The 19866-nt window shown below is 47.2% G+C and overlaps 1 protein-coding gene across 6 annotated transcripts in view; it reads right to left on the bottom strand.

Moving 5' to 3' along the window:
* LOC139393207 (neuron navigator 3) overlaps positions 1-19866 on the bottom strand; it is a 233241-nt gene that overhangs the window by 104222 nt on the left and 109153 nt on the right. For all 6 annotated transcript variants that reach the window (XM_071141644.1, XM_071141645.1, XM_071141647.1 and 3 more), the window contains exons 6-7: positions 16649-16720; positions 6198-6340 (exon numbers count right to left, since the gene is read on the bottom strand). In XM_071141644.1, the coding sequence (XP_070997745.1) occupies positions 6198-6340; positions 16649-16720 (215 nt within the window). The remainder of the gene's footprint in view (positions 1-6197; positions 6341-16648; positions 16721-19866) is intronic.

Genomic DNA, 19866 nt, shown 5'->3' with positions numbered 1-19866 from the left:
TTGATTTGATTTCTTTGTCGGAGTCGCGGGCAACACTGTGATAAGATTGTGAATGATGGCCGAAGTGTTTGGGATTCAGTATGTGCGGCCAGCGAATTAACCATGTCTTTAAAGATAACAGGGGCCCGAAGGATGACATTTCATACCAATCGGCTGACGCCACCAACGCCCCAGAGAAGAAGTAGAGACTTGGCGTTACCATAGCAACACACTCTTTCACAACCGCTTACTTCATCGGCTGAGAGTGAAATGTCACTTCTGCTGGCTGGGCGCTGGACCCTCACACGTCTGCTGCTCAGTGCTCACACACCCACCGTGTGGCACGCAAACACACACACACACACATACCCCTCCCCACACACACACACCCCGCCCCGCCCCTACACACACACACAAACACACACACACGCCGCCCCGCCCCACACACACACACACACACACACACACACACACACACACACACACACACACACACACACACACACACACACACACACACACACACACACACACACACACAGTGAGCTGAGTAAATCCTCTTGTAATAAACACCAAGTCCCTATATCTGTGAGCCTGCCCTCATTTTCTCTCCCTTTGGACAGCTGTAAGTGTCCCCAATGGCACACTACTCCCTATATAGTGCACTTAATAGGGAATAGGCTGTCATTTGGGATGCAGATCCTGTCACCCTGAGCTGGCCTGCGCTAGCTGTCACCCTGAGCTGGCCTGCACTAGCTGTCACCCTGAGCTGGCCTGCACTAGCTGTCACCCTGAGCTGGCCTGCACTAGCTGTCACCCTGAGCTGGCCTGCACTAGCCTGCAGCTCTTGCTTTTTACATGATCTCTTCAGACAGGCTCTTCTGCCATGACTAGACTCTCAATTCCCTGTCTTTTGCTAAAGGTTTGGCTGCATCATTGACATTTCTCTGATTTCTTTGATTTGACCCCCAAATCTAAAGCCTCCACCCTCGCAGGGATGAGGGAGAGGCCTCTTATTTACAGTGGGCCCAAAGTTGAGTCCTTAGGCTGGGGTCAAACTCTCACTCCCAATGACATAACTCCCCCATTGGCAAATTGTTGAGGAGAGCGACTGGCGACTGGCCATGTTACACAAGGCTGATTAAAATAGATTGGAAATGTGTTGAGCTGCATACAAAGAAAACAACAGATATACACAAAAACATTCTGGATCACACACATTAAAACAGACCTGTATCAAGATTAAGGATTGGAATTGCAATATTAAGTACAAAATTAAATGCTTAAGTACCAGGCTGATTCATGAGCATGGACATGACTCCTGAGTTTAACACTGGACTAGTGACTGATAGACAAAAAGCAGACTGCCTCTTCATGTACACCATGCAATTAGCTCCCCCGGGTCATACTGCCAGTGAGTAGTGAGAGAGAGGGGAGATAGACAACATACTGCCTGCCAGTGGGTAGTGAGAGGGAGGGGAGATAGACAACATACTGCCAGTGAGAGGGAAGGGAGACAGACAACATACTGCCAGTGAGTAGTGAGAGAGAGGGGAGATAGACAACATACCGCCAGTGAGTAGTGAGAGAGAGGGGAGACAGACAACATATTGCCCGTGGGTAGTGAGAGAGAGGGGAGACAGACAACATACTGCCAGTGAGTAGTAAGAGAGAGGGGAGACAGACAACATATTGCCCGTGGGTAGTGAGAGAGAGGGGAGACAGACAACATACTGCCAGTGAGAGGGAGGGGAGACAGACAACATACTGCCAGTGAGAGGGAGGGGAGACAGACAACATACTGCCAGTGAGTAGTAAGAGAGAGGGGAGACAGACAACATACTGCCAGTGGGAGGGAGGGGAGACAGACAACATACTGCCAGTGAGAGGGAAGGGAGACAGACAACATACTGCCAGTGAGAGGGAGGGGAGACAGACAACATACTGCCAGTGAGAGGGAAGGGAGACAGACAACATACTGCCAGTGGGTAGTGAGAGAGAGGGGAGACAGACAACATACTGCCAGTGAGTAGTGAGACAGAGGGGAGACAGACAACATACTGCCAGTGAGTAGTGAGAGACAGACAACATACTGCCAGTGAGAGGGAAGGGAGACAGACAACATACTGCCAGTGAGAGGGAGGGGAGACAGACAACATACTGCCAGTGAGTAGTGAGAGAGAGGGGAGATAGACAACATACTGCCAGTGAGTAGTGAGAGAGAGGGGAGATAGACAACATACTGCCAGTGAGAGAGAGGGGAGACAGACAACATACTGCCAGTGAGAGGGAGGGGAGACAGACAACATATTGCCCGTGGGTAGTGAGAGAGAGGGGAGACAGACAACATACTGCCAGTGAGAGGGAGGGGAGACAGACAACATACTGCCAGTGGGTAGTGAGAGAGAGGGGAGACAGACAACATACTGCCAGTGAGAGGGAGGGGAGACAGACAACATACTGCCAGTGAGAGGGAGGGGAGACAGACAACATACTGCCAGTGACTAGTGAGAGAGAGGGGAGACAGACAATACACTGCCAGTGAGAGGGAGGGGAGACAGACAACATACTGCCAGTGAGAGGGAGGGGAGACAGACAACATACTGCCAGTGGGTAGTGAGAGAGAGGGGAGACAGACAATATACTGCCAGTGAGAGGGAGGGGAGACAGACAACATACTGCCAGTGGGTAGTGAGAGAGAAGGGAGACAAACGACACAAACACCAAGAAAGAAGGACCATGGAGTTGACTGTTCCCACCAGGGGAGACATTAGCTCTGTTTAGGTGGTAATGTAGGGTGTGAGTAATGGTTTAAACGGTGGCAAGGGGGTACTGAGGAAACAGAAAAACCTTCACTCCCTTTCTGGATGGGGGATTCATGTGTCCCAAATGGCATCCTATTCAATATATAGTGCACTACTTTTGACTAGAGTTCTATGGGCCGTGCTAAAAAGTAGTTAACTATAAAGGGAATAGGGTGCAATTTGGGTGACAGCCACTGTGACAACAGGTCTGGGCAAATGGGACACAGGGGACAGTGAAGGCACTTGTGTAAATCTAGTGGGCTGGCTCTGGCCAAAATAAACAGGGTCGGTGACCGGGGTTTGTTCATGGTTGGTAGACTGTTGTTCTCTGTTAACAGAGGAATATATATATATATATGAGAGAGAGAGAGAGAGAGAGAGAGAGAGAGAGAGAGAGAGAGAGAGAGAGAGAGAGAGAGAGAGAGAGAGAGAGAATGGAGATGCATGAGGAAAAAGAGGACAGCCCTCCTGCTCTCCCTTTGACTGGCCCTGAAATGACACTCTTAACGCCACATTTTCTCCATCCCCCATTTCTCCTCTCCCACTGTTTTATGGACTGATATACAGTATCCCTTCTTGGTGTTTTATCTACAGACGACCATAACTCTACCGACGACCATAACTCTACCGACGACCATAACTCTACTGACGACCGTAACTCTACCGACGACCGTAACTTCACCGACGGCCGCAACTCCACCGACGACCGCAACTCCACCGACGACCGTAACTCTACCGACGACCATAACTCTACAGACGACCATAACTCTACTGACGACGACCGCAACTTCCACCGCAACTCCACCGACGACCGTAACTCTACCGACGACCGTAACTCTACCGACGACTGTAACGACCATAACTCTGCCGACGACCATAACTCTACTGACGACCGTAACGACCATAACTCTACCGACGACCGTAACGACCATAACTCTGCCGACGACCATAACTCTCCCGACACCCATAACTCTACCGACGACCGTTACTCTACTGACGACCGTAACTCCACCGACGACCGTAACGACCATAACTCCACCGACGACCGTAATTCTACCGACGACCGTAACTCTCCCGACGACCGTAACTCCACCGACGACCGTAATTCTACCGACGACCGTAACTCTACCGACGACCGTAACTCTACCGCTGACCGTAACACTACCAACGACCGTAACTCTACCGACGACCATAACGACCATAACTTCACCAATGACCATAACTCCACCGACGACCGTAACAACCGTTACTCTACCGACGACCGTAACTCTACCGACGACCGTAACTCTACCGACGACCGTAACGACCATAACTTCACCAATGACCATAACTCCACCAACGACCGTAACTCCACCGATGACCGTAACGACCGTAACTCTACCGACGACCGTAACTCCACCGACGACCGTAACGACCGTTACTCTACCGACGACCATAACTCTACCGACGACCGTTACTCTACCGACGACCGTAACTCTACCGACGACCATTACTCTACCGACGACCGTTACTCTACCGACGACCGTTACTCTACCGACGACCGTAACTCTACCGACGACCATAACTCTGCCGACGACCGTTACTCTACCGACGACCGTTACTCTACCGACGACCGTTACTCTACCGACGACCATTACTCCATTGACGACCATAACTCTACAGACGACCGTTACACTACCGACGACCATAACTCTACCGACGACCATTACTCCATTGACGACCATAACTCTACAGACGACCGTTACTCTACCAACGACCGTTACTCTACCGACGACCGTTACTCTACCGACGACCGTTACTCTACCGACGACCAATACTCCATTGACAATCATAACTCTACCGACGACCGTTACTCTACCGACGACCGTTACTCTACCGACGACCGTTACTCTACCGACGACCATTACTGCATTGACAACCATAACTCTACCAACGACCGTTACTCTACCGACGACCATTACTCCATTGACAATCATAACTCTACCGACGACCGCTACTCTACCGATGACCGTAACTCTACCGATGACCGTAACTCTACCGACGACCATTACTCTACCGACGACCATTACTCCATTGACGACCATTACTCTACCGACGACCGTTACTCTACCGATGACCGTTACTCTGAAGACGACCGTTACTCTACCGACGACCGTTACTCTACCGACGACCGTTACTCTACCGATGATCGTAACTCTACCGACGACCGTTACTCTACCGACGACCGTTACTCTACCGATAACCGTAACTCTACTGATGACCGTAACTCTACCGACGACCATTACTCTACCGACGACCATTACTCCATTGACGACCATTACTCTACCGACGACCGTTACTCTACCAATGACCGTTACTCTACCGACGACTGTTACTCTACTGACGACCGTTACTCTACCGACGACCGTTACTCTAAAGACGACCGTTACTCTACCGACGACCGTTACTCTACCGATGACCGTTACTCTACCGACGACCGTTACTCCATTGACGACCATTACTCTGTGATAGTGACCGAGGGATGAAGGGAGACGTGAATGTAAAGGGAATGTTACCAACACTGTACGATCATTGAAAAATACTGAGAGACAAATATTCAATATCTACGAACATGATGTAAGCTTAAAGAACCACTAGGTAGGGGGTCGTTAAGAAAAAAAGAGCCTTGTTGAAGCCTATTTTTCCCCAAGCCCATAGGGCGCTGGTCAAAAGTAGTGCACTATATAGGGAACAGGCTACCATTCGGGACACAGACAAATAATTTCATCCACTTACTTTCGGATAAAAGTAATATGACAATAATAAAATAAGGAAAGTGAATGTGTGACAAAATCTGTCATCATGGCAGGTTATTATGCTTGGTGGAGCGTGGTGTGATTCAGCCCCACAGCTCTGCAGTCTAACCACTACCACTCGCCATGCTGTGAAATGCACTGTCTTGCCTTCTCCCTAAAGGAATACCCTACAACTCTAGTCAACTACACTGCTGATCTGATTCAGCAGACTGGTTAATGTGGAGTGTGCTGGCGGGTGCTGCTCTGTCCAGTCCACTGTGTTTATCAGTGGCGCCACCTAGTGCATGTTGTGGACTATGCGCTCAAAAATATAAATGCTGAATGCTACTGACAGACCCTGAGGAAAACAGCTGTAGAAACGGAGGGGGTAAGATAATGAATTCTAAGACACTAGAGGTTTTCCTTATCCTGTTTCAACCTTATGGAAGGTGAGTTTAGACACGGCCATATCCCCATTTTCACACTAATGTTCCGATCCTAATCAAACTGCGCTGGTTTTACATTGTGTCTTTTTCATCAAGGTGCCAGCAACCGTGTAACCAGGCTAGATTAGAACAGTTTGGTTTGGCTCGGCTCATATGGCTCAGGCCTGCTTCTACCTGATTCTAGGTTCACCTACCTCTGTCATTGCCACTAGCATACTGGAGAGGCTTGCTCTTATCGATGCTGTTAAAGCTCTGACTCCTCCTGTTGAGGTTGGAGGATCCTTGGCCCTTGGGGGCCCCGCTGCCTGCAGCGGACACCCTGGTCGGCCCTGGCAACCTGCAGACGAAAACACAGCGGGTGAGGAGAAAGCGTGAACAGTCACAGAGCAACAAAAATACATGTCTAGCCAGGTAGTGTGTTTGTGTTGTGCTGAAAGGACCATTATGTTCTCTCTGGGACATGCATAAGAGCCCACACACGGATACACAGATGTAAGCGCAAGCACACACACACACACACACACACACACACACACACACACACACACACACACACACACACACACACACACACACACACACACACACACACACACACACACACACACACACACACACACACACACACACACACAGAGCTAGTGTTGTGCTGAAAGGACCACATGTATTCTCAGGGAAACACACAAGAGAATACACACTTCAGCATCTGTGGATAAATGTGGATGTTTACTTCTGATGCCACAGCTGGAGCGCAGTCATAAGTCCCAGAGGGGGGAGAGGCCATAGGCTCACTATTCCATTAGAGACTCGTTAAAGCATGCTAACGGATCTCACAGTCCACTACACTGACACTGACAGAGCAAGGTCTTCTCAGTACTGCAACCAAACAACCTCCTGATTGGTTAAACACTGAGATTAACCAATCAGCATGGCTCAAAGGCTCAGTGTAACACGCACGGAATGCACCCACAGTCCTTGAGTCAAGCTGGACACTTCAATGCATCTGGCGAGGTAACTGCCTCGGGCAGTAATACATGAATGGTCATCATGAGTCTGGGAACTTTCACTTTGATTTGGATGTTTTATCAGTGAGATAATTGACCTGGAAAATATGTTGCTGACGTCCAACTTTGCAGATGGACTCGTTGACCTTTACGAGGAAGTGAAATCTATACAAATCTGCCTTTGTCCTGGAAAAACATCTCAAAGAAAATGATCTAATCACATGACCATTACAACATATCTATATGAAGTTCATACAGTTTTGATTACCGGTCCGCAAAACACACAAAACCTTCATTCATGCCCTAAACACACAGGACAACCTCCAGGCCCCTTTAGAGTGATACAGAAAAAAATTCTGCTTTCAGAGAGAGAGAGAGAGAGAGAGAGAAAGAGAAATAAAGAATGAGAGAGAAAGAGAGACCTGGTGAACAGTATGAACTGCTCTGTGTTGTTTCATGAAAGATGCTAAGCCCATTTCCCCATGGGAATTCCATCATCTAAACTACCCCACTATCCAATCCACATCATTTATGTCTGGCCCTTTAAAACTGACACTCCTAAAAGCTTGGCAATTAAAGGGGAGTATGGGAGTTTAATTAGGCATCGTATCCCTGGACAAAGAGACTTAACAACAGTGCATAAACCTGTCACAGAAGCAGACTGAGGAAGCTTGAGGGACTAGATGGCAATGTGAAGTAATGGCTAAGGGTCAAAACAACACAACCAGAGAATTAACATCTTGGCCCTGTGGTAATGCATCTAGGGAAATGACTCTTAAGTCCCAAATGACAACCTATTCCCTATATAGTGCACTACTTACAGTAGGGCTCTGGTCAAAAGTAGTGTACTCTATAGGGACTAGGGTGTCATTCGAGATGCTACCTCTCTATCTCTCCTACTGAATTTAAACCACAGAGGAGACAGTCATCTGTTCGATAGTAAACATGACTGTGTGTGTCAAACAGACAATAAAACACATGTTCGTTCGCGGCTAAAATTGTGGTGTTAGAAATCATACTGTGACGAGTAACCGTGTACCTTCTGGTTTCTGTTTCAGAGTAAAAAGCCAACTCACAACGCTGACAATAGACTGGTCCCGACGGAGTCAATCCATACGTCATGTAACGATTGATGGAACCAGAGTAACACCAACTCCTTCTGTTGTGACGTAGGAGTCTCTTAACTCCAGTCTTCAACCCAAGGATCAATGCATTACTCAACATCTGTGTCCCAAACGGCACCCTACAAGGTCTTGGTCCAGTGACTGAGGAGTCTGGGTGTTTCTAGACATCATTGGGTTGGAAAACGGACAGATGTTAAAATGAAAAACCAGGTGATGTAGATATGCTAGAAGCTCCATCCACTTGGTAATGATACACTTTCATCACCCTGTCAATACATATTTCACCACATCCTGCCACCAATGCATCATGATCAGAAATAATAACGTTCAACTAAGATATAATCCTTCATTTCCGGGACGGGGCTAACGAAGATGTATCTGATGTCCCTCCTGGCTATCTGTGTTCCAAATGGCATCCTATTTCTGACCAGTGCCATTTGGGATGCAGCCGGGGTCTCCAGCACTCAGTTCTATTTTTAAGACGGAGAAGAGGGAGAGGGGTGGCCAGACACATTATTCTCCCTGTCAGACAGGGCTAGAGGAAACGGCTTCAAACTGACAGGGTGTCTCTGTGCTCACTGCAAAACAACCCCCCCCCCCCAGTACACACATGTACAAACACACGCAACCACCGACTCACCCACCCAGGCTGAGAGGGGCACCTGGAGACGCGTGAGCTGAATAAACATGACTTCATGAGTGCATGTGTGTAATGTCAAATATAACCAGGCAGGGGGGATGGGGGGGCAGAGAGAGAGAGAGGAGATGGAGCGAGAGCGCCCACTTGAACAGAAGACCCTGCCATCTGCTCAGCCCATTATCTATATTAGTGAGAGAGAGCGTGTGTGTGTCTGTGTGTATGTGTTTGACAGTACATACCTATGCGAAAGATAATGAGTATTATCAGTATGAAACAGACACAGTATGTGTAAAACAAAATGTGTGTGTCTGCTTCTGGCAGGAAGCTCAGGGGAGTCAGTCAAATTGAATAACAGGTTTCTTAGCAAGTCAGCACATCTGTCGCTGTATATTCAGGACAATTACCAAAGCTTCCCTGGAATCGCTTCTATCAGCATCACAGACAGGTGCTTTAGGCTGCGGACAAGCGGTCAAACACCGCCCCCTGCTGCGAACACGCTGAATTTAAATGGCAATTTATTTTTTAAAGTGCCGTTAGTTGAGGGTGAGATGCCGAAACACTGTCAACACACCAGGGGTGTACCATTAGTGACTCACTATAGCAAAATGAAACAAAATGCTTTGCAACAGAAAACATTTTCCAATGAAAAACAAGAGTTTCTCATTGAACAAGTTCAGGTAGTCCCTCCCCATTTGTCTTATTGATTCTGCTTGGTTCCTAGTGAATAGGACCCAGGTAAGCAGGTTTACTGAGAGTGTGGAGTAGGGATTTTAAGCTCAAAATCAATTGAAGAGGCTTGTTTGCACACTTTACACAACTCTAGGAGCATAGAAACACTCTACACAGCTCTAGGAGCACAGAGGAAACACTTTACACAGCTCTAGGAGCACAGAGGAAACACTTTACACAGCTCTAGGAGCACAGAGGAAACACTTTACACAGCTCTAGGAGCACAGAGGAAACATTTTACACAGCTCTATGAGCACAGAGGAAACATTTTACACAGCTCTAGGAGCACAGAGGAAACACTTTACACAGCTCTAGGAGCACAGAGGAAACACTTTACACAGCTCTAGGAGCACAGAGGAAACATTTTACACAGCTCTATGAGCACAGAGGAAACATTTTACACAGCTCTATGAGCACAGAGGAAACACTTTAATAGTAGAGAAATAAACTCCAGCACACTGGCATTCCTGTTTGCCCCACAATGTGTTTAGTGGTTGGAGATCCATTAAATGCATTGTGGAGTAATAGTTGGAGAGTTGCTTGAGTTTCTTTTTCAAGGCACAATATCCTCAGATATAAAACTGCCAAGGTAGCAACAGAACTAAGTCCTTCAGCCAATCAAACACAGGAGCTTTCACAAACGTGTGAGGCTACCATTGTGCTGGGAACTCACATTGACTGTATTTCCTGAATAATGTTGTTGACTTTAAAAATCACCCTGGGGGTGTAGGCTAGTACCTCACAATAAAACAACTGTTCATGCCCAATGGTTATCCTCCACAGTAAATCAAAGGTACATTTTATGGCCACAAACTGAAACTAGAGGGCTAATGTCTTTATGTACAATACTTTCAGTGAATGATATCATTTGGCACATTTCTACCCTGACCCCTTCCCAGTGAGAATTCATGGAAGAAAACGTGCACTCTTCATCAACGATGTAGTTAGTTTCAAGTTATGGGAGCAGGTCACGTGACCACTAGTTTTTATTTTCACGTATCAATCTGAAACAGGAAAAATCTATCCAGTCCATTTCATTTCATTAGAGGTCCAGGACGACTCACACAGGCTGTGTGTTCTCCAGGTCGGGTGTGGTGAGTCCCGGTGGGCTCGTATCGTCTGCCATTTTATGACTTCCGCTGGCTCCAAGCTGTATCACACCAGCCCCCTGGAAGGCCCAGAGAGTGCTGATCCTGGCCCCCAAAACAGTGCAGTCTGTCACCAACCCCCCCGCCCCCCCTACACACACAGACAGAGACACACACACACAGACAGAGACACACACACACACACTATAATCTCTATCCGGCTATGGCTGTAGTCAGGGTTAGCTAAGAAACCCAATCAGTCCTGGTGTGGTTGGCCTGATGAGACAGGCCCAGTTTCATTAGCCAAGGTAATGAGGGAGGGAGGAGGCCAACAGGGAGATGAATGGCTGAGCATTGCACTGGGTCAGGGGAAAAGTAACTCTGCCCAACTACTTTTGTTGTGAAATCTCAGCCATTTTATCCAATCGATAGAGTTTCCATTTGGGGATAATAATATAAGGTATTCATTTTAATTCAAGTGTTAGTGAGATTTTCATGCATCGGCAGAGGAGGAAACACCCCCCGATCCAAGGAAACACGCCCCGATCCAAGGAAACACGCCCCGATCCAAGGGAACGCGCCCCGATCCAAGAAAAACGCGCCCCGATCCAAGGAAACACGCCCCGATCCAAGGGAACACACCCTGATCCAAGGGAACACACCCCGATCCAAGGAAACACGCCCCGATCCAAGAAAAACGCATCCCGATCCAAGGAAACACGCCCCGATCCAAGGGAACACACCCTGATCCAAGGAAACACGCCCCGATCCAAGGGAACGCGCCCCGATCCAAGGAAACATGCCCCGATCCAAGGAAACACGCCCCGATCCCAGGGAACACGCCCTGATCCAAGGGAACACACCCTGATCCAAGGGAACACGCCCCGATCCAAGGAAACACGCCCCGATCCAAGGAAACACGCCCCGATCCAAGGAAACACGCCCCAGTCCAAGGAAACGCGCCCCGATCCAAGGAAACACGCCCCGATCCAAGGAAACACACCCCGATCCAAGGAAACACACCCCGATCCAAGGAAACACACCCCGATCCAAGGAAACACACCCCGATCCAAGGAAACGCGCCCCGATCCAAGGGAACGCGCCCCGATCCAAGGGAACGCGCCCCGATCCAAGGGAACACACCCTGATCCAAGGAAACGCGCCCCGATCCAAGTGAACGTGCCCCGATCCAAGGGAACGCGCCCCGATCCAAGGAAACACGCCCCCAGTCCAAGGAAACACACCCTGATCCAAGGAAACATGCCCCGATCCAAGGGAACACACCCTGATCCAAGGGAACACACCCTGATCCAAGGAAACATGCCCAGATCCAAGGAAACACACTCCGATCCAAGGGAACACACCCTGATCCAAGGAAACATGCCCCGATCCAAGGAAACACTCCCCAATTCAAGGAAACACAGCCTGATCCAAGGAAACATGCCCTGATCCAAGGGAACGCACCCCGATCCAAGGGAACGCACCCCGATCCAAGGAAACGCGCCCTGATCCAAGGGAACCTCGCCCCGATCCAAGGAATCGCGCCCCGATCCAAGGGAACGCGCCCCGATCCAAGGAAACGCGCCCCGATCCAAGGGAACGCGTCCCGATCCAAGGGAACACACCCTGATCCAAGGAAACGCGCCCCGATCCAAGGGAACGAGCCCCGATCCAAGGGAACGCGCCCCGATCCAAGGAAACACGCCCCCAGTCCAAGGAAACACACCCTGATCCAAGGAAACATGCCCCGATCCAAGGGAACACACCCTGATCCAAGGGAACACACCCTGATCCAAGGAAACATGCCCGATCCAAGGAAACACACCCCGATCCAAGGGAACGCGCCCCGATCCAAGGGAACGCGCCCCGATCCAAGGAAACACGCCCCCAGTCCAAGGAAACACACCCTGATCCAAGGAAACATGCCCCGATCCAAGGTAACACACCCTGATCCAAGGGAACACACCCTGATCCAAGGAAACATGCCCAGATCCAAGGAAACACACTCCGATCCAAGGAAACATGCCCCGATCCAAGGAAACACTCCCCAATTCAAGGGAACACACCCTGATCCAAGGAAACATGCCCAGATCCAAGGAAACATGCCCCGATCCAAGGAAACACGCCCCAATTCAAGGAAACACACCCTGATCCAAGGAAACATGCCCCGATCCAAGGGAACGCACCCTGATCCAAGGAAACGCGCCCCGATCCAAGGGAACCTCGCCCCGATCCAAGGAATCGCGCCCCGATCCAAGGGAACGCGCCCCGATCCAAGGAAACGCGCCCCGATCCAAGGGATCGCGCCCCGATCCAAGGGATCGCGCCCCGATCCAAGGGAACGCGTCCCGATCCAAGGGAACACACCCTGATCCAAGGAAACGCGCCCCGATCCAAGGGAACGCGCCCCGATCCAAGGGAACGCGCCCCGATCCAAGGAAACACGCCCCCAGTCCAAGGAAACACACCCTGATCCAAGGAAACATGCCCCGATCCAAGGGAACACACCCTGATCCAAGGGAACACACCCTGATCCAAGGAAACATGCCCGATCCAAGGAAACACACCCCGATCCAAGGGAACGCGCCCCGATCCAAGGGAACGCGCCCCGATCCAAGGGAACACACCCTGATCCAAGGAAACGCACCCCGATCCAAGGGAACGCGCCCCGATCCAAGGAAACACGCCCCCAGTCCAAGGAAACACACCCTGATCCAAGGAAACATGCCCCGATCCAAGGGAACACACCCTGATCGAAGGGAACACACCCTGATCCAAGGAAACATGCCCAGATCCAAGGAAACATGCCCCGATCCAAGGAAACACGCCCCAATTCAAGGAAACACACCCTGATCCAAGGAAACATGCCCCGATCCAAGGGAACGCACCCTGATCCAAGGAAACGCGCCCCGATCCAAGGGAACCTCGCCCCGATCCAAGGAATCGCGCCCCGATCCAAGGGAACGCGCCCCGATCCAAGGAAACGCGCCCCGATCCAAGGGAACGCGCCCCGATCCAAGGGAACGCGTCCCGATCCAAGGAAACACGCCCCCAGTCCAAGGAAACGCTCCCTGATCCAAGGAAACATGCCCCGATCCAAGGGAACACACCCTGATCCAAGGAAACATGCCCAGATCCAAGGAAACACACTCCGATCCAAGGAAACACGCCCCAATTCAAGGAAACACACCCTGATCCAAGGAAACATGCCCCGATCCAAGGAAACACGCCCCAATTCAAGGAAACACACCCTGATCCAAGGAAACATTCCCCGATCCAAGGAAACACGCCCCGATCCAAGGGAACCTCGCCCCGATCCAAGGAATCGCGCCCCGATCCAAGGGAACGCGCCCCGATCCAAGGGAACACGCCCCGATCCAAGGGAACGCGCCCCGATCCAAGGGAACGCGCCACGATCCAAGGAAACACACTCCGATCCAAGGGAACACACCCTGATCCAAGGAAACACACGCCGATCCAAGGGAAAACACCCTGATCCAAGGAAACATGCCCCGATCCAAGGAAACACGCCCCGATTCAAGGGAACGCGCCCCGATCCAAGGAAACACGCCCCCAGTCCAAGGAAACGCTCCCAGATCCAAGGAAACACACTCCGATCCAAGGGAACACACCCTGATCCAAGGAAACATGCCCCGATCCAAGGAAACACGCCCCGATTCAAGGAAACACACCCTGATCCAAGGAAACATGCCCCGATCCAAGGAAACACGCCCCGATCCAAGGAAACACGCCCCGATCCAAGGGAACGCACCCCGATCCAAGGAAACACGCCCCGATACAAGGGAACACACCCCGATCCAAGGAAACGCACCCCGATCCAAGGAAACGCGCCCCGATCCAAGGGAACCTCGCCCCGATCCAAGGAATCGCGCCCCGATCCAAGGGAACGCGCCCCGATCCAAGGAAACGCGCCCCGATCTAAGGGAACGCGCCCCGATCCAAGGGAACGCGCCCCGATCCAAGAGAATGCGCCCCGATCCAAGGAAACACGCCCCGATCCAAGGAAACATGCCCCCAGTCCAAGGAAACGCTCCCCGATCCAAGGAAACACGCCCCGATCCAAGGAAACACGCTCCGAATCAAGGAAACACAGTCCGATCCACATCAACGGGACTGCAGTAGAGAGAGTCAGCAGGGTTAAGTTCCTCTGCATTCACATCACCGAGGACGACATGGACCAACAACACTCTTGTCAAGATGGCACAGCAGTGTCTACTTCCTAAGGCTGCCTCTCCAGATACTACCGCTGCACCATCGAGAGCGTCCTGACCAGTTACATCACGGCCCTCCAGCGGGTGGTGAAGACGGCCCACACATACGTGCTACACACATGCTACACACACACACACATGCTACACACACACATGCTACACACACACGCTACACACATGCCACACGCACGCTACACACACACTACACACACGCACTAAACACACACACACACACACACACACACACACACACACACACACACACATACACACACACGCGCTACACACAAACACACACATCACAAGCAGACTCAAATTTACAGTACTATTTACAATCCCTGCTTTCTCTGATACATGTGTAAAAATGGAATATATATTCCCTTAGTTAACAGCTGTGTTCGAGAGCAAAGCAGCTTGTACACAGCTATTCAGCAACAACACCAGCTGACGGGTTGTCAATGTTATGAAGGGGGAATACCACCCATAGGCTTGTCAATGCTGTGAAGGGCAATACCACTCATAGGCGTGTCAATACTGCGAAGGGGAATACCACCCATAGGCTTGTCAATGTTATAAAGGGGGAATACCACCCATAGGCTTGTCAATACTGTGAAGGGGAATACCACCCATAGGCTTGTCAATGCTCTGAGGGGGAATACCAACCATAGGCTTGTCAATGCTGTGAAGGGAAATACCACCCATAGGCTTGTCAATACTGTGAAGGGGAATACCACCCATAGGCTTTTCAATGCTGTGAAGGGCAATACCACCCATAGGCTTGTCAATACTGTGAAGGGGAATAGCACCCATAGGATTGTCAATGCTGTGAAGGGGAATACCACCCATAGGCTTGTCAATACTGTGAAGGGGAATACCACCCATAGGTTTGTCAATACTGTGAAGGGGAATAGCACCCATAGGATTGTCAATGCTGTGAAGGGGAATACCACCCATAGGCTTGTCAATACTGTGAAGGGGAATACCACCCATAGGATTGTCAATGCTGTGAAGGGGAATACCACCCATAGGCTTGTCAATACTGTGAAGGGGAATACCACCCATAGGCTTGTCAATGCTGTGAAGGGGAATACCACCCATAGGGTTGTCAATGTTATAAAGGGGGAATACGATCCATAGGCTTGTCAATGTTGTGAAGGGGAATACCACCCATAGGCTTGTCAATGTTATAAAGGGGGAATACGATCCATAGGCTTGTCAATGCTGTGAAGGGGAATACCACCCATAGGGTTGTCAATGTTATAAAGGGGGAATACGATCCATAGGCTTGTCAATGTTGTGAAGGGGAATACCACCCATAGGCTTGTCAATGCTGTCCAGCACATATTTCACATAGCTTGGCGGGGTTTGCGTGAAGTAATTTGCCAGCACGCTGGTTCCCACCAGCCACTACCGTCTAAGGAGAAACAAATGCTCTGGGAGCCAGACAACTGGCCTGGTGAAGTATAGGAGCCTGGAACTGTCTGGAAGCCACCACAGCAAGTCATTCTGTTCAATGCAGCATTCAGTAAAATGGCCCCTAATCCACATAGGCTTGAGTTTAATGGCTCACGCACGTCACTGACGCCTGGGATCGCCAAGTGCCGATGTTAGTTTGGCATCAGAGAATAGCCAACACAAAGTATTCCATTATAAAATCCTCTAAGATAGATGCACAACCAAACCAAATGTAAGAACTTCCTTGTGCCAAGATTTTCACAAGTAGATTATTATGAATTTAAGAGGTTGTACAGAAAAGTACATAATGTGTAATTCATGTCGACATGAACTGAAAGAAGGTGAAGGAAAGTTAGCCATGTGAGAGTCATACCTTGTGTTTTTCTTCTGTGGTGTTGCTCCTATTCCGCTGTGACCCGGGGGGCTACCATACCGCGCAGTGAGACTGTGGAGAGAGCAGAGAGAGACACAGACTTAGTGAAGGAATGAGGCGAACGGCTCTCTGGACTGTAGCATCTTTGAGACATCGTCTAATGCAATAAGGAGAGATTCAGAGGAGAGCATTGCGCGAGACAGAGACAGTAACTAACAACACAAGCCCTAGTGAAAGAAGCACATAGTGTGAACCCGTACTGCGGTTCACGTGACGGGCCACACATTTCATGTGTATGTCCTCTGTAGCTCAATTGGTAGAGCTTGCAATTTATTTTTGTAATATATTTTTTTATTTAACTAGGCAAGTCAATTAAGAACACATTTTTATTTACAATGACGGCCTAGACGACATATTTTTACCTTGTCAGCTCAGGGATTCGATCTAGCAACCTTTCGGTTACTGGCCCAATGCTCTAACCACTAGGCTACCTGCCACCCCTACGCAATTCCTGGATAGTGAATTCAGGAATTCACGGAACCACCTGCTCGAAAAATGTTTGCACGCATGACTAAGTCACTTTGGATAAAAGTGTCTGCTACATGGCATATATTATTACCATTATATTACTATATTATTACCATTATATGACTATTATTACCATTATATTATTGTATTATTACCATTATATGACTATTATTACCTTTATATTACTATATTATATTATTACCATTATATGACTATATGATTACCATTATATTACTATATTACCATTATATTACTATACTATTACCATTATATTACTATACTATTACCATTATATGACTATATGATTACCATTATATGACTATACTATTACCATTATATTACTGTATTATATTATTACCATTATATTACTATATTATTACCATTATATTACTATATTATTACCATTATATGACTATACTATTACCATTATATTACTGTATTATATTATTACCATTATATTACTATACTATTACCATTATATTACTGTATTATATTATTACCATTATATTACTATATTATATTATATTATTACCATTATATTACTATATTATTACTATTATATTACTATACTATTACCATTATATTACTGCATTATACTATTACCATTATATGACTATACTATTACCATTATATTACTATACTATTACCATTATATTACTGCATTATACTATTACCATTATATGACTATATGATTACCATTATATGACTATACTATTACCATTATATTACTATATTATATTATTACCATTATATTACTGCATTATATTATTACCATTATATTACTATACTATTACCATTATATTACTGTATTATATTATTACCATTATATTACTATATTATTACCATTATATTACTGTATTATATTATTACTATACTATTACCATTATATTACTGTATTATACTATTACCATTATATTACTGTATTATATTATATTATTATCATTATATTACTATATTATATTATATTATTATCATTATATTACTATATTACCATTATATTACTGTATTATATTATATTATTATCATTATATTACTATATTATAACCACATGTTTTTGAAGCATGTAACAGCTTCAATTCGCCTTTAACTGTAAAGCAACTCTCCCTCACCATAATGTGCCACTTCACCGTAATCTCCAACTGAATCTTGACTGATCTCCCTCAAAAAAAAGAGTGTTTTAACTTCAGCAATAAAAACACATTCTTAATGTGTGAATAAAAAACCCTACAGAGGAAGTGGTGTAGGAAACTCCTCCAGGCAAAGTCATAGTTTACAATGGGACACTCATTCTTAGTCATGTTGAGAGAATTAACGGTGAGGCTGGTGGTTACCGCCTCGCTTGGCCTCTGCTGGCGTTCGACAGGAAATAGTTAGGGAACTCGCGACGGACACAAAGAAAACAACAGGGTGTTTAATGAACAAAAGGACTGCTTTAATCATAGTGAACACACAGTAAATCAGGGTAAAAACCAGGTGGTCGGGGTGAGTGGCTCTGAAAGCATGTGGTCTTGCCAAGCTTCATCAACTCCACTATACAGGTCTATTGAGGACTGACTGGTGGGAGCACAGCAGAGATACAACGCCTTGGCCTTTGGGGTCACACTTTACACTAAGTTACATTGGGTCACACTTTACATTAAGTTACATTGGATCACACTTTACACTAAGTTCCATTGGGTCACACTTTACATTAAGTTACATTGGATCACACTTTACATTAAGTTCCATTGGGTCACACTTTACATTAAGTTACATTGGATCACACTTTACACTAAGTTCCATTGGGTCACACTTTACATTAAGTTACATTGGATCACACTTTACACTAAGTTCCATTGGGTCACACTTTACATTAAGTTACATTGGGTCACACTTTACACTAAGTTACATTGGATCACACTTTACATTAAGTTCCATTGGGTCACACTTTACATTAAGTTACATTGGATCACACTTTACACTAAGTTACATTGGGTCACACTTTACATTAAGTTACATTGGATCACACTTTACATTAAGTTCCATTGGGTCACACTTTACATTAAGTTACATTGGATCACACTTTACACTAAGTTCCATTGGGTCACACTATACATTGGGACAGACTTTACATTAAGTTACATTGGGTCACACTTTACACTAAGTTACATTGGGTCACACTTTACACTAAGTTACATTGGGTCACACTTTACATTAAGTTACATTGGATCACACTTTACATTAAGTTACATTGGGTCACACTTTACACTAAGTTCCATTGGGTCACTTTACACTAAGTTCCATTGGGTCACACTTTACATTAAGTTACATTGGGTCAGACTTTACATTAAGTTGCTACTGTTTCCATTTTTAAAACAGGAAAAACAAATATGCTGATGTTACTGTTAATATGACAGTATGGACGGGCCGTGATAATCTAGACATTCATTTTTTCTCAATTAGTTTGACACAATGAGGGACGTTCAAATCTCCCAAAAGATTTAACATAACCATCAGTATGCTTTCATTGTTTTACACAAATATAAAAATGTTAAACACATGTTCGCTAAAAACACTCACAAAAAAAGTTCAACATTCAGGTGAGTAATCCTGTATGTAATATTTAAACATCATCAACTCAATTGCTGAGATGCATAGCACAACAAAACATTAACAGTGATATGTAACATTATGTTAGCCTGATAGCAATA

Source organism: Oncorhynchus clarkii, chromosome 33, assembly GCF_045791955.1.
Source record: "Oncorhynchus clarkii lewisi isolate Uvic-CL-2024 chromosome 33, UVic_Ocla_1.0, whole genome shotgun sequence".
NCBI classification, from domain to species: Eukaryota; Metazoa; Chordata; class Actinopteri; order Salmoniformes; family Salmonidae; genus Oncorhynchus; species Oncorhynchus clarkii.
This window is presented reverse-complemented; position numbering and strand designations above follow the sequence as displayed.